We start from the raw sequence: 25922 nt of genomic DNA, 5'->3' as shown, positions 1-25922 counted from the left end.
GCTGCATGCACCACCAGCATCAAAACACTGAGAGAAAAGCAGGGCCGTTCATGAATAGCTGCCCTCCCAGTCTGCATTACGTATTTGCAGTGCCTCTCTCCGCCGGATGATGGCGCGATCGGACCTGGGCGGACCAAAAAAAAAAAAAGAAAAGAAAAAAAAAGGGGGCTGGATTGAAATCCTGTTGGAGTCTGCCAATAATAGCTCGAGTCGGAGCGCGCTCGCTCTCTCTCGTACTACAGGAGCCACACTGAGGTCCTCTGCGCGCATCGCACACACCGTGTTCGGGGGAAGCAGGCGGACGCAGCCAAGTCTTGTCTTGGAGAGAGAGAGAAACCCGCAGGCACAGACGGAGGAAGGAAGATCTGATACGGCGTCGATTGCGAAGACAGCAGGGGACTCTGGCTGATCCCCCTTTAGGTTGGCATTCAGACTCCTGCGCTGCCCTGTCCAAGGATCGCGCTGCTTTTGGGGGGCACCGCTCTCTTGTCAAAGCCGAATCCTGAGTGTTCCAGCGCGCGTAAACACCTGGAAGCAGGACGGAGGAGGTTTGCGTTTGGCGTCTCCCGCTGGGATTATCACTTCCAAACAAACGCGCACAAGTGACTGTACGACGCCGAAGTCTAACCAAGGGATTACAATTGTTTGTAAAGCTCTTGCAGCGTCCCCCCTCCTCCACCCCCCATGCGTGCGCGTCTTCTCCTCCGAGCAAAGAAGCGCCGATCGTAAAAAAAAATCTACCTGGACTTAGGACCCGAGCGAAGGAGCTTTTTCTTTTACACCCCCGGCGAGCTGCGCTTGACAGGAGCGGCGGCGGCGACACCGACACAACATCCGAGGAGACCCAAGAAAATCTGTGGAGGGAAGTGAGAATCCTGCGAGAAAATGCCGCTGGCGCAGATCGCGGAGCCATGGCCCACGATGGAACTAGTGCAGCTCGAAACGGAGGTAATTGAAGGTGAAAATGTATACATTGGAGGGTGTTGAGCACGCATTGGTTGGCTCCAGTTTTGGAGTCAAGTGGATGAAGTTTAGGAGAAAAAATGGCGAACAAGGTGTGCACGCTCAGTTGAAGGTGTTGAGCAGTCCTCACTTTGTAGGAAAAAGTGATCAAGAATTAGGGTTGCATTAAAAAAAAAAAAAAAAAGATTGAATGCCTGCTATACACACAGCTGGGGGGAAGCACACTTAATAAATAATTCATGATGTATGTCCTGTGTTTTAAATGAAGTGTGTGCATTTTTAATCAGGGTGAGAGAAAATGTGATGAACAGGCTGTCCATGCCTTTTTTTATCTCTAGAGAATATCACATACGTGTCTCTTATAGGCTGTGGCTGACTAATGTTTCATTATTATCCCACTACAGCTGCACGATTCGATCCAAAAATGATATCACGATTATTTTTGACAGATATTGCCATACGATTAGCGGGACTGATCATTTTTTTTGTCCCAGTTCCCATTTTCACTGAAGAGAAAAAAAAAGGTTTCAAATGATGATTTTGTGACGAATAAGCATGTTCTCTTACATCTGGAGAACAAGATCATAGGCAAGGACATCCCCGCAGCACCACAGTACTTAATCATAATGCTGCTTTGCCACCCAAACTCAATTTTATCGAGCCATACTAAGACTCATCTATACTTTTTAAGGTCTGTGTCAGAAAATACCCCACTTTCTCGGATTTGTCCTGCGGCTCTCCTGAGCAATTCCATTCCAAAGCCGAGAATGACCGGGGAGATGAGTACAGGCTCATGGTGACTGTCAGTTGCTGTTCTCACCTGTGGAGTGGTTTTCCTTCTCTATTTGAATTCTTTTCACACAGAAAGCGGTGGGGACAAACTCCTCCAGGCTTATGGGGAAGCATTGAACTGACAATCGATATGACACGTGGTAAATCTAATTATGCACAACCTTTTTTTTTAGTTGGAATTTTGCAATGCAGTCGACAGAATTAGTCCTGCTTTGTCAGTGATCTACAGTTTAAACATGCTGGCACCTGCACAGGTTTTACTCAAACAAACCTGCCGTGTCAGAAGTGTTTGCTTACTTCAGCGGGTAGAGGAGGACATCGTGAAGATGGGACATTTTCTCTTGAATAGGGAGATGTGTGGCCCTTTTTTAGTGTTTTTCTGATGTAGCATTATTATGCATGAACCCTTCAATTGCCTCTTGAACAGACTGGTTGCTTAGTGAATAAGCAGCTATCACATTGTGCTCACGATGAGCAGGCACTAGCTGTGTGGAAGCAACCTGTGCCACATCAGGATACAGCCATGAGACCTGCATCTTTTGAATTAGTCGGACAATTAATTTGCAGGTGAAGCGCGTCTGATCTCACCGATAAATGGCTGTGTGCACATTATTAAACGCAGTCCTCAAACAGCTTTGCAGGACCGTTCTGTTTGCTTATAAATGAGGCTCATTTTTCTGTCTCTCGGCCTGCACAACCTCTCTTGTTTGATGGGAAGGGAAGTTTTAATGGACGCGGCACCAAGAAAAAGCAAAGAATTCAGTGAAAATTGATTGTGGTTATTCTCGGAACACGAATTCCCTCGTTGAACTTGATAATGGGTTTTGACTCATGAAGCCATTAAAGGGTAAGACCACCAATTTTACACATGTGTGTTTACAGGTCCTGGGGAGTTGTGCTGCATATGTGGAAAATAAAGTAGTAAACAAAGAGGTCAGAGAAAAAGCTCCAGAGGAAGCTTCATGATCTCTGATGAATTGCCTCCAGCTATGGCACTAAGTGGCTAAGTTGCATTGTGGGTAATGTAGGCACCAGGTTTTTGAAAAGGAGGATGAATGCGAATGGATTGCTGATTATTTGTTTTTTATTTTCTCAAAATCAAATCAGGGCCAGCATATTAACAGGGTGACTGCTTACTGCTATAGCTGCTGATAGCTAGTAAGCTCAGTTAGCCATACATTCAGCAGCCCTAATGGGGAGCTTGAGCACCGGGGAAGGGTGGATGTTTACAGCGGTAGCACATGAGCTCTGGGCTGGGACAAGCTAGGGCTAGCTGGTTAGCATGCTAACTTCAGCAGGTATCTTTGCAACAGAATACATAATCATTATAACGTCTAACTATTATCTCTTCACATTCTATTGATAATTTCAGTGATCTGTTTTTAGATAAAATTTGTACATATTCCTACATCTATATATGCATTTCTATATTGATGTATCTGTGCACACTTGGCATCATGTAAAGGGGCCTCCCTCACCATGCACCTTCTTAAACTGTGGGAGTGTCAGGCTAGACCAGTGGATCGCTTTTCAAAACGTGGTGCCTATATTACCCACAAAGCAACTTGACATCAAAGGAGCCAACTGATCAGATAAAGATCGGTGGAGTTACCCTTCAAAGAAGTGGATTATCATTATTGACCGTGCAGATGCTGTTGTTTCACTTAATTGTAGACCATTATTGGTGCTTTACTATGAATGAACAACCTAGTTCAGGTTTAGAAACGACGCTGGTTCGTCCCGCAGACTCCACTATTTACAGTACTCTGCAGCACATGAGTTGGCCGACGAGCATATCACAGCTGAACAGATGGTGGTGCAGAACCTGTGAAGAGTGCTAAGTTTAATACTGTGAAAATGCCCATTCCTTTGCTGTGTGTGCTGCTCACAACTCCCTGATAAGCAAATTTGTCAGACATGGCTAAAAAAAATAATAATAAAGTGCATGTGTATAGATATTAACTCCATGTACATTATATGCGTTCTCGTGTCGCCGAAATCCAGTTTCTGTGATTGATTTGATCACACCAGTCACTGCAACTCACAGTGGGACTTGTGCCATTTATCTCTGTCACCAACCTACCAGCCAGCTGCACACTTTGGTTCCTGATGGCAGAGCGAGAGAGAGGCTTGAGGGCTCAGATTGATCGAGCGGACTGAGTGGTTGAGACGAGAGGGCCCCGTGCCAGCAGTGAACATGTTGGGAGAGTCAAATGGGGGACAGGGTGGCGGGAGTTCTGGACCAGATGGGACGGACAGAGAGACACACTTCTTGGTTGATTTTTGGAAAATAAAGGATGCATTGTATTGTCGACGAGGAGTGATGCGCTGTGTTATGGCAGCCGATGACAAGTCTGTTTCTCCCGTCGCTCACTGTGCGAGTGCTTGTGTTGTGCGTTGAAGGTGTTTTGAATGGAAATCAGATTAAAAGGCCTTTTGTGCTTGACGCAAGTGAGGAAGAAATGTGCAAACAGAGCTATTCAAAAAAAATGTTAGTTTTGATTGAGGCTCTTTTATTCATCGCCAAACAGCATCTGTTATGAATTAACTTCTCCTCTGTGAATCATCTCTGATAAAGGCACTTGAGCAAATGGTCCCCATCCTGTCCCAGTTGAGTCACCCGCCACCTGCATTGGCCACCGGCTTTAATAGCTCAGTGAAGGTCCTCAAAGAAGATCTGAATCATGCTTATGCCAGTGTTGAGTTATTGCAGGTTCATGGAACTGCATTCCTTCAAGCCCTTTTGACTTTAACTCAATATTTCCTCCTGAGGCCATGTTTGTTGTTGTTTTTCCGGTAGTTTTTTTTTTTTCACTTGTAGAACGGGTCCAATTTTTCTTCAGCTGTTTAGGACAATGCAGCAACACTGCTTTGCTGTGAAGCTTCAGAAATGTTCTTTTACACCATATTCATATACCAGAACATTAATTAAATTCTCTCAGATGTATCAAAGAGGTAAGATGGAGCAAACTAAGAGAGTACAGATGTGTTGCTATGGCAGGACTGCACAAACCATGTCTTGAAGAGCAGGATCCTACCGGCCTGGAGTTTGGAGAGAGAGAGAGAGAGAGAAAGAAGTGTTTTCTTCAGTTGTTACGTAACGGGGCCTTGCAGAGGAGAAAGTAGGGTTAATAGATGGAATGTGTGCCATGTTTGTTGGCCAGGCGTGGTCGGCAGTGTGCACTCGGTCACCTTCTCGAGTGTGCTGAAGTTCAGCTCGCATTTGTGCTCTGCTCCTTGTGTGTGTGCATGCACGTAGGGCCCGGCTGCAGCTACTCTGGGTGTGTCCCGCGGAACACCTGGGCATGTGATAACACAAAAACCTTCCATGAGAAAGTGACTCCTTGTTCTTTTTTAACACGAAAGGTTCAAAGTGACTCTGTGAGTGAAGCTGAGAACTGTATATTGTCCCGTCACCCTCTCACCTTTGCGGAGATTCGATTTTATGTTTGTCGGCGTGCAGTAGAGGCCTTTCAGCACATGCACACACAAAAAAACCCCGGATAGAAAGGGCTTTTGTCCATTTTCTGGCAGTGACCAGAAGAGGACATTAGTAATGTGACCCGCTGTCAATACTCACTGGCAAGTGAGATAACAAGAAGTTTAGTCAAATAGGATTACAGGCAGAGACAAAAGAATGGTTATTGTATTTCCTTGTTGCCTGGTTACAGGGCAGCACTTGGTCTGATCACCCAATTAAAACACAGATTTATCTATCAAGTGCTCGCAGCATCGGCGCTCTGACATCCTTTGCTTTGTCTAATCATGTAGTAGTCCTGTGAGAAATTAAAAGTTCTGCTGTCTGGCTCACTCCGTAGGTGGTGTGTAAATGCATTTACAGCTTGCATGTGGCCTGTAAAAATTTTTTATGCATTTCTCCGGCATTCACGCACTGCTTTACATTGTTTTGGAAGTCACGTTTGTTTGGTAATGTATTCAACTTTGAGCGTATTTATGTGGCCCAGGGGAGGGGAGGCGCCATTAACTGGGCCACTTGGATCAGCCATGCGGAGCTAATGAGGTTGAAATGTGTTGGGAGGCAACGACGGGAGAAGGCATTGCTGACCACACAAACTCAAGACAGACGCATTCACACACTGGTCCTCTGCACACCGGGACGAACGAAGCCAGCCACGCTTACCTCACTGATGGAATAAGGAATGAACAGAAGGAAGAGAGCCAGATGGGAAGATTTCACTTTGTGTTCCTGAAAGTGAACACAAAAACCCTCACAACACACACCGCACTTCCTCTCGGTTTTTCTTTAAATTACCACTCCTGAAACACATCTGCGCTCGACTCCGAGCTGCACTTGGCCACTTAATTGTTTCCATTTCTCCTGTGTCACCTCGCATTACCGCTCTTGCAGCTTTTATGACTGGCATAGTTTGGCTAAATTAAATTGGCTCCCTCGAGATCGTGATTAAAGTCCAACCAGATGAACTGTCGGTCTGTAAAAAGCGCCCCGGCTCATCCAATTTATCGCCGTCGGTTGTTGCTGGAATGAAACTCAAAGCAGAAAAAGGAAGGAAGGGCGTTCAGCCGCCAAACGCACTCCAATCTCGGCACACAGTAGCGTGTATTGTGAGGTATTACCGTGACGGCAAATTAGATTTACAATTTGTGTGTACTTTCTCTTTGGAAGGTCCTGTTTTCCTTCAGTATACATGAGCCCCAGCAGTGCTGTTCGACTGTGAAGGCCAGAGCTTGTCATTGTCTGGACTGCCTGTCTTATTTTGTGCCGTCCAAAGGAAGAGGAAGAGGGAAGAAAGAGGGCATGGAGGAAGCACACAACCTCAGGGTCGCCCCTTTGTAATGGAAAAACAAAGAAAAAGCGGAAAAGGTGGGGGGGTGGCGATTTGTTATTTAGGGTGTTCACGCATTTGGCTGGAATAAATGAACTCAAGTACTCTGAACTCAGGAGTGTTTCTTTGATCAGTGGAAAGGGTCAGTTATCTCCTATGATTTATATTTATACGTTTCAGAGGTACAACACTATATTATTGGAAGGCTCTATCCATTTAAAGGTCATTGGACTTGTCGCAGGAAGTAGTCAACCTGTGAACACAATTGTATAAAGTCCTCTGTGGCTCTGGAGGAGCTTTGTCAAGTCTCAGGAAATCGCAGCAAGTCTGCTTTACAAAAAGGGGGGGGAGAATGAAAGACATTTATCAGAAAAGGGAGGGTCTGACGAAAGACGCTATTTAGGCTAGGACATACTCGACGTGCGCCCCTACGCACAGGTAGAGGTAACAAACGTCAGTCCTCAAAAAGCCGATGCAGAGCCAATCGGAGTGTTTCCATGACTGCAGAAGTAAACAGGCATTGTTTTAATTTAGGAATGTGTGCTGAAGGAAGAGGAGACGAACTAGACAAGGAGAGAAGGGAAGAGGTGACAAAGTGGCATGAATATGCTGATGCACACGGCTGTTCAGCTGGGGCTTTGTCAAACTGGTAAGCCGCGGTAGCTGTGAGTGGAAGTGAACCCAAACATGAGGGGTCAGCTTTCTCCTGTCGTTTCATGCTTTATTGCCCGCAGACTGCAATGCTCAAGTTTTGTTACAATTCTCAGGTGACGCATTGAACGCAGCGGCGCATGAAACTTGTTTTGCGTAGCATGCGCGGACCATGTTTCTGGCCTAAGTTGCATTATGGGAAGTGTAGGATCCTGTGTTTTTGAAGTTGGATGCTGCTTCGATTCAGTGCTGCAGCACTGTATTTCCCCCATGTTCAGTTTTAACTCCAGGCCCACCCCCTGAATACCCAGTCTGCTCTGATTGGTCAGCTCACACATGCCTGAGCCAGCACCACTAGCAACAACAGAGCAGCTGTTCTGAATCACTCTAACCCTTACCTGCAAAACTAGCTGCCAGTCAATCATGCAAATGTGTGACATGGTGTATCACAGAACCAAAAGAATTAAAGGCTGGACTACTGATGGGGCGTTTCAGGAGCAGTGTTTTCTGTGGGACAGAGGAGCTTCTGTTGGTGCCGACTCTGACCTTTTTTACTTCCAAGACCCTTTTAAATGCACAAGAACACAGTGAAGGAAAGGGAAAAACGACAAAGCATAATAGGACCCATCAAAACACTGCAAAATCTCTAACTTAACTCAACTAAAAACGTCTGGTAATATACGAACACAGTAGCAAAATTAACTGTCCAAGTACGATCGATACAGGTCAGAATTTGACACACTTGACCAATAACTGTGTTTCACTTCTAATGGGTTTGGATGGATCCAGGTCTGCTTTTCTGGACCTCATCGGAGTTAGAAAACTGTTTCTTCACATATGCAAACTCCCAGGTTTAATGGTCTCAGGACCAGAGGAAAAAGTGAAGAACAAGAACTGCAGTCTCAAAGTGTGAAGTTCTGTGTTCCTCCCACGTGTCAGCTAGACATCCCATCTTCCTGATATTGTGTATGTTTTTTTTCCTCCCGTGTCTGTCTGGCCTCTGTAGTCTTGTGTAGACATGGACAATAACAAGTGATCCCAATCTGTCTTGACATCATTTGGACCCCTGCTTTTTAAATAATGATATCGCTGGTTCCTCATCTGTCCTCATGCTCATCAGTCTCCTTACTCCTCTACCTTCATGTGCTGCAAAACGAGACCCATGTAATCATCTAATTTGACTGAAATCTTACTGTATGTGCTGTAAGTGAGCAACCCGCTTCTGCTGCAACAACATGTAGAGTTTCCGGAGAGCCATTGTCTTACAAATAACAATCATTACCCTTTTCAAGAGACTTACCTACTGGGGAACTGATGATGGATGTGTATTTGTGTGTCAACCTAAGATTATTAGGTTTGCTAGCCGAGTGGCAAAGTGCTGGTGGATACAATGGACTGCTGCAGCCCACACAGTCTTGCAAATGTTCACTCTCTCCCTCCCTTTCTGTGTCTCCCTTCTTCACACACATGCACACACACACACATATATATGTATAAATATATGAAATGTGCACGGTCACACACTCACACACTGACTGTTTCTCATATCTGCTCTCTTGACAGAACGGGCAGAGCACCACTGAGGATGGAGTCACGCCTGCTGTCAAGGTACATGTCATCCCTGGAACACACACACACACACACACAGACACGCACAAGTGTGACACAACATCCAGTAAATTAGAGCGGAGACTTGGACACAGCTCTCGCACAGAATTCTTTTGTTTGTGCTTTTCTATTATAGCCAGCGGCAGAAGGCCAAATTCCATCCAAAGGGCAAAATTCTTGTGTGAATCTTCATTTCCGTGGAAATGTCTGCACAGATGTGTGACTGTGCGTCAATTTATTCATTTAGCAATTGCATTGACAGCCCTCAGAGGGCATTGGCAGGCTGGAGTTTAATGTGTTGAATGCTGTCTGGGTGCGGCTGATTGAGCTGCCTGCCCCAGTGACTGTGTACACTGATGTGTCTGGGTCAAAATAATAGGGCCGTAGTATTTCCCTATGCTGCATGTCCTCGTGTGTCCTGTCCACATGTGAACACGTCATACTCGGGCAAACGCACACAAGCTTGCACATACAAAAAACGCTCAGTGAGAACCATCTAGTCAGCTCTTTCCTGCCTCCTGGCTGGCCTCCGCGCTTTATTGTCCAGGCAATGAAACGCGATCACGTTTCTCTTTCCTGCAGATGATCACTCTCCGGCCATGTAGCAGAGAACAAGGAAATGTTCCTTCTATTCTATTTCCCCCGCCTTGTGTTCTGCCCTCACTCTCCAGGGAGATAGATTTTGAAGAGCACGTCGTCTTTTCTTTCAGTTCAGAACAATGCGCTGTGACTGAGGGACAGCCGAGTGCGCCGGATGAGAAAGAGGGGTTTTAGTTGAAGGAAGCAGCACACAGTCAAAGCCATTAATATTTGATGGCAAGGGGTCCATTAATCCCAACCATACTGCCCAAGTATAAATATATACATGGTACCGACACAAAAAACATCAATCATATATTTTAGTTTTTCTTAACTTTCTCATAATTATTTTCTTGGTCAATACAGATTTCAACAACTTTACCCCCAAAATCGAACATACATATTTCTGTTTGTCAGGAGTTTGTTGAGTTTTGGAGATATTGGTTGTAGACCTGTCTTCCTCCTTCCTTCAGATATAACTAGTGCATTGCCCGTAGGAAGCATGTATTTCTATAGAAAAGTGGGAGGTTAAGTAGCTTTTTCATGGATGGCCAAATGAGACTGTGTTTGAAGGTGGGACGTCAGGGATATAATTGGCTGTTTTTGACTACTTTTGATTATACCATTATATGTCACCTTAAAAACTATTTACCTTGCCTTACTTGGTGTAATTATTTTTAGCACAACCTCACATGTGTGACTGTACAGTTATCTTTTCATTTTAAGGTACTATATTAACACTATGGACCTAAAATCACAAAATAACATAAAATCAGAGTAGAAAAAGTTAGTTTTTTTACTGTGAAAACCACAAATATGTTTAATGGACCAATTGCATTAGTTATAATGCAAATATAAATTGTTGTTTGCTAAATTGGTGCATAAGTTTTTGAAATTTACAAAGCCATGTGTAACTATTTACATTTAAATGCAGGCAATGCCTCAGGCTCAGGGCTCAGGGCTCAGCTCATTCCTGCCTGTTCCACATTCAGCCGTCTCCTCCTTGGTTTGCCTCACAACATGACTCCACTACTCACTAAACACACCACACCAAACACTACATAACACACTAACTATACACTCCAAACACGCTATATGTCACAAATCTCTCAACTCTCAAAACTCGCTATCTCTGTCGCTGTCTCCAACACATCACTGCTGCTGTCAATCATCCGCCGATGTCCCTCCCACATCTTCCTGTTCCTCAACAACCAAACTTGCTGCTTGGACACTTTCGTGACAAAAGCACATTTTTACTGTTTCTTCCTACACCAGACATAAAGCAAACGTAACGGCAATGTTCACGAAAAAAGCGTGTTGGACATCATTTACCCTAAATCCGGTTTTGGACGTGCCGGTGCGCCCGCTCCGTCAACTCGGTAGGTAACGTTAGGCCGTGTGGGTCGGCTAGCGGCTAGCAGCTAGCTACACACCAACATCCACAGATTCCGATCCCACTTTGTTGACCGCGCGTCTCCGGATCTCCTCAGACCCGAACAGACTCGGTCTGGACTTGTCTCATTATAATCCACAACAGTCAGTTTAGATGAACAGAACAGAATGGGATCGAACCCCCAGCAAAACCCCGGTCCAGCTCGCGCCGCTGCAGGTATAAATCCGCTTGTGACAAAAGCACATTTTTACTGTTTCTTCCTGCACCAGACACAAAGCAAACGTAATGGCAATGTTCGCGAAAAGGCGTGTTGGACATTATTTACCCTAAATCCGGTTTTGGACGTGCCAGTGCGTCCGCTCCGTCGACTCGGGCGGTGGGCCGTGTAGCTAGCGCTAGCTAGCGGCTAGCGCTAGCTACACACAAACATCCACAGATTCCGATCCCACTTTGTTGTCCGCGCATCTCCGGATCTCCTCAGAGCCGAACAGACTTGGACTTGTTTAATCTCATTAATCCACAACAGTCAGTTTAGATGCACAGAACGGAACCGAACCGCCGGCAAAATCCCGGTCCAGCTCGCACCGCTGCAGGTATAAATCCGCTTGTTTTTTAAGGTATGTCGTGGGCTTGAGCTCTGCAGTGATTGGCTCTGGTGCGCACGTGGCCACGGTGTGCAGTGGTTGGCTCTGGTGCCCACGTGACTGTGGTGGCTCCGGTGGACAATGCTTGCAGAATTTGTAAAGCATTTATGAAATAATTTATTCACGCTATCATTGCAGTCCAAGCAAATGCTTATTGCACACCACTGAACCACGCAGCAGCCATGTTGAAAGTCTCAGGTCAGTCTGATCCTGATCCGCAGAGATATTTGAGGAACACACAGACAGACAGACAGACAGACAGACATTCCTTTTATTATAGATAGATGGAACTAGTTGGCACTCAAAGCTCAAAGCTACTTACTTTGTACAGAACTACCTATACCCAGCAGCCATGACAACACGTATTTATGCACAAGAAGCACGTATGTATCTATTCATGTACTAGAGGCTCATGCACCTGACAGCCCAGGATGTCAAAATGAATGCAGCAGTCTTCTGCTGAGCTATAGCGTTGGTTGGCTATAAATTATTATAAATTAGTTTCAAGAAAAGGCTGATCTCCAAAGCTTGCCAGCGTAAACACAAACCATCCAGATAGAGATAAAGAGCACTAAAGGTGAGAGGAAAAATGTGTTGGGGTTTTGGGGTGAACTGTCCCTTTAACACTGTGCAGTTTCCCTGAAAACTTTCCCTGAGGCAACATAGTGGTGTCACTAAAGTCAGAGTAGCCTGTCCTGAGGGAATAAATGCAGCCAGTGACAAACACCCACTTCTGTACTGACACTGAAAAAGAAACTGGATTGGTCTCATCATGGCAGATACCCGAGCCACATAATAAGGTCAGCACTGGCTCAGAATGGTACATCCCTAATCATATCACCACAATATGACTCCGCTAAAAGTCGATAATATTTAATTATCGCTCCTGCCTGAGTTGTACCGTCATTGTGTGCATGACATGTTGTGCTAATTGATTGGGGAGTATTTTCCGTAATCTGATCATTTATGTAATCTTGTTAATTAGGACGTCCTCCAAACGGACCACTGAATGTTCTGCCAGCGAGTCTACAGGGCTGGTAGCTCCTGTTTCTCAAACGAGGAGGGTTAGACGAAGCGAGATGGCGTTTTATGATGATGGATCTCCAGGTGGATATTGATAATTTTATCAGCAATTTTGTCACTCCGAGGCATCAGAACAGGGTTGTCCTAGACAGGGGTAGACCTGAGTCCCTGGAGCGTTCTGGCACCATGCTGGCAGCGCGGTTGAAAACCGGCAATCGATGGCTAGCTGCCGTTTAAAGGCTGGGAATCTGATAATGGCTGCTGTTATCTACTCTAGCCATGGGAGTTACCTGGCTCCAGCAGACCGAATGAGGGGGGTCGGGGGAGGAGGGGAGGGACTAGAGTAACGATTGAGAGTGAGGGAGGGAGAGAGTGGCTGCCCTTGGTGGCTGAGCCAATGTTAAAAACTTGAAATGGGGCTTTAAAACAGTGAAGTGAACGTCCTTAGAATAAAGGTGTGTGTGTGTGTGTGTGTGTGTGTGTGTGTGTGTGTGTGAGGTGAAGTCGGTCCTCCACCCCTGGAGAAAGACATTCACAGCACTAATGAGCTGTCTTCTGTCTGCTGACTCTTCATGTGGTGTTAAAAAAATCAGCCGCATACACAAGAGCGTGTTACTCGGCCAGTAGAGCTGCTCTTGTTCCTGCTGTGCTTTTTCGGAGCCATTAACCTGATAGTAAAGGTGACTGCAGCAGGCAAGGCTCCCTGGCAGGCTGCTGTTTACAGGGTTTTCACCTCGTGACTCGTTTTTCCCCCCCTTTTTTTTCCCATCCGTTTTTGGCGTCGGTTTTAGGACACATAAATATAGAATGAAACAGGGTAGACGTCAACCTCATTAGTGCTGAGTATACGGCTGCAGCTTATTTTCCTTATCAATAGATGGCCTATTTTTTTAATTAAAGCTGCAGCATGTGGGATGCTGAGACATCTGGTTAAAGTCGTCTCACCCTCCCTTAGGGCTGGGCAATGTGGCTTTGAAATAATGCGATATCTTCAGGCTCAACTGCGATACACCATATAAACTGTGTCTTGATATTTAGAAATCTCCTCAAAAACATTTAAATACTGAGACTAAAGACAAATATCCCAATATTTCTTTTAACCAAATACCTCAATATTTATATTGCAACATCACTGTAGGAAAGACTTATGGTACACTTTGATAAATAATCTTCAGTAATGTGGATAATGTGGTTAATGTCTAGGTGGGTGAAGGCAAGTATTACAACAATGAGAACAACCTGGTAAGTTCAGAAACTTTACTGTAATGCAGCCTTTAAAACCAGGAAATGTTGCTGAGCCCTTCCCTCCCCTATGGTGGCTGCTAAAAATGCGAAAGGTCCTTCTACACCCACTTTTTGTTTTGTCCATTCAGGGCTACCGTAGAAACATAGAGGACACCCTGTCTCTGTAGATATCAGGAGCGCATTCTAAAGTCTTTTGTTTCATGTGATTACAAACTAATGAAAACTAATCAATCCAATGCATCGGGCCTTTTAAGTCTTGTGATTGATTTTTTTCTTTCGGTTAATTCATTAATTCTGGTTCTTCCTGCAAGAGAGAGCCACATTTATCTAAGAGGTCATGAGCTGATTGCAATGGTATGAAATAAGAACAAACTCCGCTCTGACGCACTAAAAAGTTTATTTTTTAAGACTTCCCTTTTAATCATTGCTACTTCCTTGTGTAATTACTTCATAGCTCGACCTCTTGAGGCTCATAAAAAAATGATTCGGATGAAAAAAGGACACTCTTTGATTGAACTCCTCAGAACTAATGATAATAGGCATGCAACCTTTTGATGACGGGTTTGCAACCTCGCAGGGAGATATTGCTTCATACTGAGGGATCACAAGCAGGTTCAGAGAGGACGTTATGTTTTCCTTTGAACTGCTTGTTTTGACCCAAACCCAAAGATATTCAATTTGATTTAACAATTGAGTAGCTGAAACAAAAGAAGCTGACGTTTTAGAAGCCGGAACCAGAGAATCTTTATGATATTTCCTGGATAAATTCAATACTCAATTAAGAGACTTGCGGAAATATCAGTCCTAAGAAGTTAAAAGACAAAAACTCTCAACTCCATGCAGTCTAAAGGTAACAAACTGGTGTGACATTACAGGAGCCGTTAGCAACAAATGGCCTCTGGTGAGGTGCATTGATGGGCTGATCAGACAGCGGAGCATAGGCACCTAAGAGGCTACTCATCTGATTGTGTCTCGTCACAGGGGGATGATATTACCCGGCGATTTTACTCCCTGGCAATAAGCCAGTCTGACAATGATCTGCTCCCACACGAGTGTAGAAATTGGCCCATTTCTAGCAACAAATCACATCAGCCTCAGCGCCCTTGAGGATGCCGGGGAGAGAGATTTGTCCAAAAAGTTGAAATAAAAGATACGACAGCTTCAGTTTTCAGGACATAAGTGCTATAGAAAGATGGGAAAAAAGAAAGGTGCCATAAGTGGTGAGACATCGGCTGTCTACCACGGGACTGTCAAAGGGGAAGTGAAAATTATTAGCCCAGCAGGCAATAGAAAGTGACCTCACATGAAGACACGAAATCAGCCATGTCCAGATCACTTGTAATGATATCGTAGGATCTCATTGCTGCAGTTGGTGCTTATTTGCAGCAGTATTAGACATTTCTCTAGCAAAAACTGCAACAGTTTTCTGGTTTCAGCTTTGCTGCTAAATATAACTGTAAATTGAATGTTTTTGGCTTTTACTCTCTGGGTTAAACAAGGCAGGATATTTAAAGACGTTGGACTCTGGAGATTTTCATTATTTCCTGTTTCGCTTTTTAGACCATGGGTTGCTTAGATGCATGGTCATTCGAGAAAAGAATCATTACTTGCAGCCGTAATCCGTCAAAACGTCTGCCTTGGCCACTGAGAATGAGCCATTGATTTTCTCCACCAGAATTGGTGTGAGTAGGACATTTAGGTATGGACAAATGAAGCCCAAACAATCATTGGCATCCCAGAATAACCCACGACATGAGAGTAGCATTGATTACGAGACGGATGAACCTGAACAAATTTGGAGGCAAAGTATCCCATCATTGACTTCTAAAAAGAGATAAAAAACATTAATGGCCTAACACATCATATCGCATCTCCATCAGTGATTAAACAAGCTGGCTTATTTCTTGGAGGCGCATCATTAACATCCAGAGAGCTGATAAAAGGAAAGAGACCAGCTAAAAACACTTTGAGGAGGCAGAGATCTACAGCAGGCTGTCCTGGCAGCATTGTTCACCGCTTCTTCAAAAACAAAGAACCGTTTTACACGCGCTTCTTCCTTTGCCAGTCACGTCAGATCTGGTGATGCGGCGAGCTACAGGTCTGATGAGGCTGGCGGGAGGTAATTTATTCAGCCTGTTGAAATTATTCAGCCCAATTGTGTTGTGCCGTGTTTGCAAAGCTGAGTCACTTGTCACAAATGGAATCATACCTGTGAGCGACAAACCAGAAAACAGAACCAAAATGCAAGTGGTAGTCATTCTTGACCTTTACTGAAATATAGATAAGTTGGAGTGTTTCTCCATAGACTCCAATACAGCTGACACCACTGTCTGGCGCCAAAGCAAGATTCGGTGATGCAATGACCCTTTCCTTTATTTTTTTTATTTTTTAACAGGAACAGGATTGGAAAAAAAACACATTTATTCATGACTAGATAAACAAGCAATAAGTCACATTTTCGGGAAAAGAAAGAAAAAAAACATCCGCATGAACTAATTTGCTTCATCGGGAGTGTGTGGGTGTGCTTTGATCCGATTTGATTGACAACAGCCTGGGAACATAAGCAAACCACCCACTTACTGTCATCAGATTTTGGTCAACATGATGATAAAATCCTGCTTGGTACAGGGACATTTGTGGACCCCATTACCTTTTTTCTAACAAATGCAAATCCACACTGCAGTATGCACTCGCACTCTGAGTAAGAGTCTGAATGAGGAGGAAAGGTTTTTTTTTTAAGATATGCCAGTCCAAAAGTTGGCAGCCACTTCTATAGGTGCCTGATGGGCCATAGTAAAGATTTAAAAGATATTTTTACTTTTTATACTTTACCCAATCATGCATCATAACTCTCAGTTTATGTCTCCATGAAAATATTGAATTAAAGCTATACATTGTTTAACAGTGACCATTAAAGCAGTGAGGACAAACCTTTCAGGCTTCGTTCTCTATTAAAGCACAGATGATAGATTTTCTACTTTTCTATTAGATCTTTCAGTCCAACGGTAAATTATTCCCTGACCTCAAGAAGTTGTACTACTCCCAGTAATGTGAGGAGGAGGGGTTGTCATGGTTTCACATCAAAAGCGGCTGACAGCCACCCCGGCAGAAGCGAGCAGGGTGTAATTGGATAATTCCAGATTTTCAATGTTCCTGTAAATGGTGGACACATGCGGAGGACACGGCTTATTTTCTCGCAGTTGTTGTAGATGTAAGAGAGGGGAGCACAAAGCAGACGTCAAATACAGAGTCAGATCAGAGTGTTCCTCATTATGGGCGTAATGTTGCACCAAAACAAGGCATTCATGGGAGATGATGTCGCTGGATGGAGCAAGGTTGGGTGTCACAGTGTCAGGTTGACATTTTGGCTCAGCGTGGTTGTACATGAGGATTAAGACGGGAGTGCTATTCTCATGTTTTAGGCAAAAGCATGAGGCTGTGTGGGGATTTTTCAGTGAATTTAACATTTTACATCCAAAAATATCACAATTAGGAACAAACTGAGCACATGGATGATATGGAAGTGGATTTTACTGCTCATATTGATATTAGTATTAGTTAAAAACTTATAATACTCCAAACTATAGTTTTTTTAATCAACTTTGCATTCTATATGACACATGATTGGGTAAAGTATAAAGACCAATATACAAGTCTTAAGGACTGGATGTCCTTAATGTGCTCAGACAAATGGACACCCACAGTTCCATGACAGCTTGGCAAATTCCTGCTGCTGAAGAAGATGGTGAAATACGTTTGCCATATCTATCAATCAATCAAATTCTATTTGTATAGCACTATTCATACAGCGAAGTAACACAAAGTGCTGAACACAGTTCAAAACAATACCTCCCACCCATCCCCCCTACACATATACATACACGGCAAACAATTAAAACAGGGACTTAGGAACTGAAGAAGTGCTATCTTGATTAAAACACAATCAATAAATCACAATCGTTAACAAAATGTCAGGAACAAGACACTGTTGTTAATAAAATACTTAATTTAAACAGCATAGTAGGGTCAAAAAGTCTTGAGACCACCAGTCAGAGCACCCACACATGGCACCCGTCCTGAGCGGCACCCTCTCCACCACAAACGACGATATAGGTCCAACAATCCGAGCAACTCCCCCTAAAGAGCAGCTACTCAATGTACTGTACCTTGTTTGATTATCAGGCAATCTGCTGAGATTAGTCCTATAGTTGGGGCTGCATTACTACTAGATGATAGATGACAGATTAATGATTAGTGGGAATGATCATTTTTGAAACACAGTGATTTGACAGTTGTGCAAACATATTTTTCTTACATCTGGAGACCAAGTTTTATGAGCAGGGACATCTGTGCAGCAGTTTTGTTTCTTTTTTGTGTGCGTGTGCTCATGTCTCTCTTGTGTCTGTTGTCTTCAGTATAAAACTCCCCCTTGCCAAGCGTGAGGGGCAGAAAGCATAAAGAGTTGATGCCTTCCCCATCGGTGTCGGTGACATTTCTTGCAATCCCAAAATGCAGATAATGGCTTTTTCACTGCAGCGAGGTGCGCAGCGAGCGGAGTTTTGTGCTTCACCGACCAAGTGACGAGAGGGCGCAGCGGCAGGGAGACGTGTGGGCGAGGGAGTTGTAAAGAGGGGAATGGAAGGGAGGGGTGGGCGCTATAGGAGGACTGCAGGAGTGGAGAGCAGAGAGGAGAAGGAAACTGCAGGCCTCCCCCCCCCCCCCCCCGCATAGCTCTCCCTTCAGTCAGTCGGTTGTGGAGAGAAACGCTGTCACAGTTCAGAGCTGTGTGACTGAAGAAAGACTCAGCATGCAGGAAACCAAGAAGGAGGAAGTGGCAGAATAACTAAGCATCTCACACACACTCCGGGGTCTCTTGGGAAGGACATGTGTGAAGCAGATGCACACATACACACACGCTCATGTAGCCCTTCATTGTGATCCATTGTTCCTCTGGCTTATCCTCAGATCAAGAACTGCAGGCCTCCATGCACGGTGCATCTTTCTCCTTCATGTGTGTGTTAAGGGGCTCGGTGTGGCCTCGGTGTTGAGTGTTTCCAGGACTGATTAAATATTTACCAGTGGGGTAGGTGTAGGCAGGGATCGCAGCTTCACACGATGAGCTTTTTGACCTCTAGGCTACAGTAGAGCGCTGCAGGGCCGGCGAGTCAGGAAATGGGGAAAGTCAAAGCTGCGTAGCCTCACGAGCGTGTGTTTGTGTAACCATAAGCCTCTCTGTGTGCACATGCATGTTGTAGGCATGGCAACCGCTCTTGCTTTCTGTCACAAACCTGACCTTGCTCTTGATTTATATGGCTTTACCCCCCCCCCCCCCCCCCCCCCCCCCCCAACACACACTCACTCACTAAATACACTAAATGCACCTCCTCTCCTATTCTACTGTTATCCGTCTGTGTGTAATCTTGAAAATCCTGGGTGGAGTTGAGATTATATGACGAAAACGGTCTGGATAACACACTGTTGATCTGTTGTGGGTTCTGAACCCTTTTGTGGACGGGGGTTTCCTGTGCTTCACGGTCATTTTGGGCACGTGTCCTATTTTAAGCTGGACTCAAAGACGATGCTTTTGAAGGACACATTTGTGAGGAAGTAACCGCACATGACTCTGCTTGGGGGAACCCGCTGCAAGAACAACCAGTTCCTAACACTCGTTTCGGTTTTGTGTGAGAGTAAGGAGAACAGTTGCGGCTGCTAAGTTACTGCCGGTGACACTAATTAAGACGCTAAGAGGCTGTTGGAGAGGTTGAAGACGAAGTGATGTGGAGAGAAGGCCGAGGAAGAGAGGCGAATAACTGGAGGCAACAAAGGAGAAGGGAAGGGAGCGTTCTTCAATTGTCATTCCAAGTGCCGAGCACAAACACGACCGCCCGTAAAGTCAAAACGCTGCCTCATCATCTTTTACATCCTCCTCGCTGTCATCAGCCGTTGCACAATGGGTGCTACATTTTATATTATAGTAGGCATCAATAACAAAGTCTGGGTTTCTTCCATTTTATGACAGATGACCCGTTCATTAATTCACACAGAGATCTACGACTTTGAACAACTGTCATTTTTAGTGCAGAGTCTCAGAATGGTTTTAAAAACGCACCCAAAAGTATGTCAGCCACTGATAAAATGAGAAAAAACAATGTGTAAATTAGTGAGTGATGGCTTTAAAAGTGAGTGATAAGCATTACAGGTGCTGGTAGAAATGGGGGGGCACACAGCTAGCCTGTCCACTAAAACCACAATTGGTCTTTCAAATGATAAATGACATGTTAATTAGTGAGTGACAGACTTTAGAGGTACTGGTAGCAGATTGTGATAGCCATAGACCAAACAAGGCTTCTTTTCTTAGCTCAGCTTTGCTTAGCGAAATAAATTCGCAAATGGGCACAGAACCGTGTTTGTTGTTCCCCCTTCGTGCTGAGCTAAGCTTACTGTAGGCTTAGCTTCACATTTACTGGAAAGATATGGGAGTAGCGTCGGCCTTCTCGTCTTACTCTCAGCCAGAAAGCCAATAAACATATTTCTGCATTCATCAGGGGAAGTATCTTAATGCAGGGTTTTTTCTTTCTGTTTGTCTGCACCCATCATTCCTCTCTTGTCTGCCTGTGATGGGAAGCACTTTCTTTCGTGGGTAAAAGTGCGAGCATTGCCCCTTTGAGGGCTTTCAATCTGGTAAATTCACTGAGCTCTCGTCATAGGGCCTGAGGGTAGACAGACGGAGGGAGAGAAAGATAACCAGAATAATTTCTTTTCTGCCTTATTTTCTGTTCCTCTATTCTTCTCTCGCTACTTTAGCTGCCTCCTTTTCTCTTGGCTCGCTTCCCTGCAGGGGCTGTTTGCATTTTACCTCTTGATGAGATGCCTCCTATCATTTTCAGTCACTCTGCTTGCTTGCCCCTTTTGGGTTCTGCTGACTAATAGTAGGATTTATGTGAAGAAACTGGGCATGTGCATTTGACAGTTTTGCAGGAGAGGGCTGCGTGTTTTTGCTCCGAGCTCCTACCAATGTTCATATTCACACTGGGATGTTGTGTTGCAACAATTCTCGGCATTTGGAGGGCCAGATAGCTGGAGATTGCAACATGGGACATGTGCATTAGCTGCCTTGTTTACTAAATACCAGTACACTATCTGAATATGGTACTACTCCTCAACCATCTGCTGTGCTCCCCTTTGCCAAGTTCCAATGAATGCCAGGAATTATGTGCAAATACGCCAGATCATTCAGACCTATGATCCTGGATCAGTTTACTTTAAAATATCTGGATTTGAACCCAGACTTAGAATATTTGGCTTCATTTCCTTTCCTAGATTGACATCTCTTTCTCGATTCACTTTTTTCTTTCCTGCTTCCTCAAACTCTTGAAACAACTATGAGCAAGCAGCTCATCCTCCAGGCATTCCGCTTGTCCAATATGTGAGCAGCAGTAAAAGATTCATGTCCGCACAAGGCAGCTCTGAAGGATGATTGTGCATAACTTGATGACTGTGCAACAGGATATTGCTGTAAAAGGGCAATGCATGCCCAGTGGGCCTTCCCATGCTTATTAAAGGTTAAGTAAATGCAATAAACCTTTATGGAAAGAACAATGCTCAGGACAGAAGATGGCTGTCGAGCTTTACCTCCAGCTGTATCCTCTGTTTTCAACCTTTTCAGAGCTGGAAAGTGTCAAGCGTTTCTTCGAAAACCCGATCACCATCTCACAGCCGAGTGTAAAACCTTGCCAGAGGAGTAGTAATGCATAATGCCGGCATCTGCTTGGCTGCGATCCCCAGTGAGCAGAGAGGCCTGTATTAACAAGGTTTGGACACGCCTTGGAGCTCGACGGAGCTAAACACTTCACATTCCACTGCAGGGTTAGAGGGAGGGGTTATGAACCGGGCAGAGGGGCTGGAGGTAAAGAGAATAGAGCTTTCTGTGACTGATTATATCACTTTGGGCTTCAGGATGTAGCCTAACATGCACTTAATGTATCATGATCTAGTCATTGCACGTGTGTGTGTGGTGTGTGTGTGTGTGTGTGTGTGTGTGTGTGTGTGTGTGTGTGTGTGTGTGTGTGTGTGTGTGTGTGTGTGTGTGTGTGTGTGTGTGTCTGTATGTGCTGGTGTGTCTCTACGTGCATGTGTGACATCTTCGGGCCTGAACTAAAATGTTGCAGCTGTCCGGATTTGTTTATGTCTGGCTGTGAGCTGCGTGAAACTGTTCTGTAAGTGTTCCTGCCCGTGCGTTGTGTGCACAAATGTACATTCACCCCCCCTTCAAACAATGTGACAAGATGCAGCAGTAGGCGGACTTATATTTTAAACGAACAGCTCGCCCCAAAATGAAAATTCAGTCATTGTCTACCAACCTGCATGCCGATGGAAAGTCGGGTGTCGTAGTCCACTAAACGACTCTTCTTCTTCTTCTAAACAACTGACGTAGATGGGGGGAACCTTAAAGACCCCAATAACATATGTCCATGCAGCTCGATTTCAGTGTGTTATTTACACCCTCAACAAGTGGTCAAGCTTGTGCACCTACTTCAGGCGAGCTGCACACCAACGCTTTTCTCCATGAAGCTGCAGTGATTCCCGTTCCCTGACTGAAATTCATTTTTTGGGCTGAGCTGTTCCTTTAACAGGGGCAGTTGCTGATGTCAGCATCGTGGCACAGACTCAGAGGTGACATTGCTTGTGCCTGTCACAGAGGTGGCTCCAACACACACACACACACACACACACACACACACACACACACACACACACACACACACACAGTGTACACAGCAAGAATAGTGAACAGGGTGTGACCAAGAGGGTTTGTTTTGTGTTTTTTAACATAGTATTGCTGACAGCTCTGTCATTATGACATTCAATAGTTTGACAGCATTGTCTTGGTCTACACTTTGTGACAGGGCACCTTGGAGGCAGCCTACAGCCACACATGCACATGCAAAGGGACCCAGAGGTAGTGAAGACCCAGACAGTGTGCAGGATTTGTCTGTCTACCTCTAATGTAATAATGTTTGTTTCTGTTGCGCTGTTCATCCCACTTCTCACCCCCTAGATGTGTTTCAGTCTCCAATCTCCCATCTCCGTGCTCAAACATGACTCAGACCGCTAACAAGCATCTGAAATGAGCGTTGAGCAGTATCCTGCGCCGGACTCGGAGTTGACGGGGCTTATCGCTCTACAACCCACTGTCTTTGTCTCCCTTTCCTACCTCGGTAACAGACAGATTATTACCCTTCATAGCTGCGCGCTTCCTTTCATTTCCTGGGTGTGTGATTAGTTGCTAGTTAACTATCACAGTAATGAGCAGAGAGTTAATAAAAGATACAAGCATGGGTGCGCCCGCAGAGATCTGCTGCAGGCAGGGCAGGCGCGCAAAATCTGTTCATACTTTACCACATTTTCAGACTATGCAAATGGTCTCTTATCTTGATGAAGTGTGGGAGGATTACGCTTCCGTAAAATTTGATTGTTGTGCAGTCTGAATATCTCAATTTTGGCTCGAGATCAAGGGGTATAGAGGGATCTTTAGAATTAAGTAGGTAACATACAAGTATTGCATCCCTGCAGTCCCAGACTGTTAAGTGTGAGGAAACACACAGAGCAGGATGTATAAAACTTTGCAATTCGTTGTATGTATTCAATCATGAATATGCCTACACAGTGTGTTGTCAGGGTAATAAAACCCTGCTCACATGGTGCAACGTTCAACTCCCATTGTAAAGCTGTTCAAGTGCCCGGTGCCAACAGTTAGGGTGTGTTAGCACCGATTTATGCCTGATTTAACCTGATTTGCACCAGTTTTCTTCGGGGGCTGCAATTATTGCCATCTACAAATAACTACAATAACTACAAAAGACGATTATCCTGTAATTAGATCAGTCAGAGTAACTATGCACGTAAAGAACCTTAAAGAGATTGGCCTTAACAGATGATTGGTGGAGCCCTTCCACCTCCACCCCTTTACATGTTTGTTGGTCATTTCTCCACAGAGCCTTTGAGTTCAGCCCTGGTTGTCACAACATGAGCAAAGGTGCTGCAAAAGACTAGCGCCTGATAGACTCCAATGTCACTGCAGGGCCACAGGAGTCATGTAGTCGTGTCAGGCTGCATTAAGAAAGTCAAAGTGAACTAAAGCGAGCATCCTAAGGGGTGGTCGGGCGAGAGCGAACTCACAGTAGTAGTATTTTTCCTCATCTGCCAGAGAGGAACCCTTAGCCTCACAAAACAAATTATGGTGATGCTTTTAAACTGCTTTTAGAGATTGCATTCAGATTGGAAAGCCTTGCAGGCTTCGCGCGCAGTGTTCTTTAGTGCGCCTGTTTTTTAGGCATCCATAAAGATTTGTGCTCGCCGTCATCTTGCTTTGCCATTAACAGCACAAAGCAGCCTGTGTTGTTATTCATATTGAGACACGTATCGAACAGTGTAGGGGAAAAAATTCCTAATATAGGAAATAGTACAAAATACGCACACATGCACATACACATGACAGTTTTTTTAATTTTCTTTCAAGTTGTAAGTTAATCTTCACCTGATTTAAGTTTTTTCTGCAGCTAATATTTGACTTTTAGCCCATGACTGTGCACCAACATCTATTTTCTGTCTTGCACAGTGTGTTTTAGATGATATCCAGAGGGTGCACCAAAGCAGAACATCTTCAGATTCTACACACTGTGGATTTAATTTAGATTTTGGTATAGAACGTTTTGCACGTTTCCTCAATTTGAACATGTACAGTTTATATTTGCATATTCTATATCTATTTATTTATCTATATCTCTGCTTCTTGCTATGCTCTTAACTTGAACCAGCTGGGTATCATTTGAATAAATGTTAGTGTCCTTTCCATTTAGATAAGTCAGGACTGTTAAAAATGTCATTTGTCAGAAATTGTCCAGGGATATCTTCGCCACTAGACTCGCTGCTCTTTGCTGAAAGTGACTAGCTACCATTAGCAAGTAGCTCAGTTAGCCTTGGACCTAACTGGCCATATTAGCCAATGAGTGCGCGCCTGCAAGCGTGAAGTGTGTGTTATGATGAGTCAACGAGGCTATCAAGCTTGTTTTTGTTCTGTAAAAGAGAGATACAGAAGGTATACAGTTGTATTTTTCTGCTAAGTCAGAAAAACGGGTATAAAAATATTTGTTTGTTTATTATTATAAATCCTGGCCTGATATCACAAACTGCCCTTTGATACAGCTCATGCTTTTATTGTTAAAAAAAAAAAAAAAGCCTAGCTATTACAGTGCGAGTGTTGTTATTATCCCAAGAGCTAATAAACAAGGTCAGCTTTAAAAAATGGCCTAGCTGATTAGTTAACTGTAGAGGCTGCATACGGCCAAACCTGAGCAAACACAACAACAACAACACGCCCCCAAGTAGGAACATTGTTGCGTGACTTATTTTAATCGGCCCTATTAATAGGACATCTGATACATCAATGAAGGCCATAAATAAATGCAGCAGGTGTTTGCTTCCATGATGTAACCAAGGTCATGTCTATTTGAATCACGGCTACACAGCAAGTATTCATTTTCTTACCTTGGACTGCTCCTGTCAGTTAATCAGTTGCCTGTGATTCATGTGATTCACCGTGTCGAAGCAGATCTTGTCTTCTTAATCTTAGTCGTCATTGTGACAATAAGGTGTTTGAGAAATGATTATTTTTTTTCCCCCCAGCAGGCGGTTACTCCTGGAAATGCAGTATGACTTAGATGTGTCATCAGAGTGCTTGATTTAAAAAAAAAATAAAAAATTCCAGCTGCTGCCGTGCTCAAAAAGAGTTAAAATGTTGCAGTCCATGACTAATCAAAAAATCAGACGTGGACACTGCGGTGTGAAGGATGAACACTGCCTGTTGTAGGGACATCGGTAGTTAACTGTTGGACTTTTCTGGTCCTCTACCGTGGCATGAAGGGGGGTGGGGAAGCAAAAATAAAGAAGGTGGTTTCTGTCAGAGTGGTTAAGTCGGCCTTGAAACAAATTGACGAGGCACTTGCGAAAAGGAAGCGACTTTGACAGCAGTCTGAGTGAAATCGTAATCGCACTTGTTTATCAGTTTCTGCTCGAGAAGAGGGCAAATAAACTGCATCTGTTTGAGTGATAATTATCTGTTTAGTTCTGAACATCAGCGCTGGAAGTCACTCTAATGCAAAACTGTGGTGATCATATTTGCCAGACAAGCGTGTTGTTTTAGAAGCTGAAACCACAAAA

The 25922-nt window shown here is 44.4% G+C and overlaps 1 protein-coding gene across 2 annotated transcripts in view; it reads left to right on the top strand.

Moving 5' to 3' along the window:
* Positions 1-207: 207 nt before the first annotated feature.
* rps6ka1 (ribosomal protein S6 kinase a, polypeptide 1) overlaps positions 208-25922 on the top strand; it is a 52788-nt gene continuing 27073 nt past the window's right edge. For both annotated transcript variants that reach the window (XM_030392018.1, XM_030392016.1), the window contains exons 1-2: positions 208-948; positions 8775-8819. In XM_030392018.1, coding sequence (XP_030247878.1) covers positions 886-948; positions 8775-8819 — 108 coding nt within the window. In that variant the 5' untranslated portion in view covers positions 208-885. The remainder of the gene's footprint in view (positions 949-8774; positions 8820-25922) is intronic.

Source organism: Sparus aurata, chromosome 16 (genome assembly GCF_900880675.1).
Source record: "Sparus aurata chromosome 16, fSpaAur1.1, whole genome shotgun sequence".
Taxonomy (NCBI): Eukaryota; Metazoa; Chordata; class Actinopteri; order Spariformes; family Sparidae; genus Sparus; species Sparus aurata.
The sequence above is the reverse complement of the archived record's forward strand: the minus strand, read 5'-3'. Positions and strand labels throughout refer to the sequence as shown.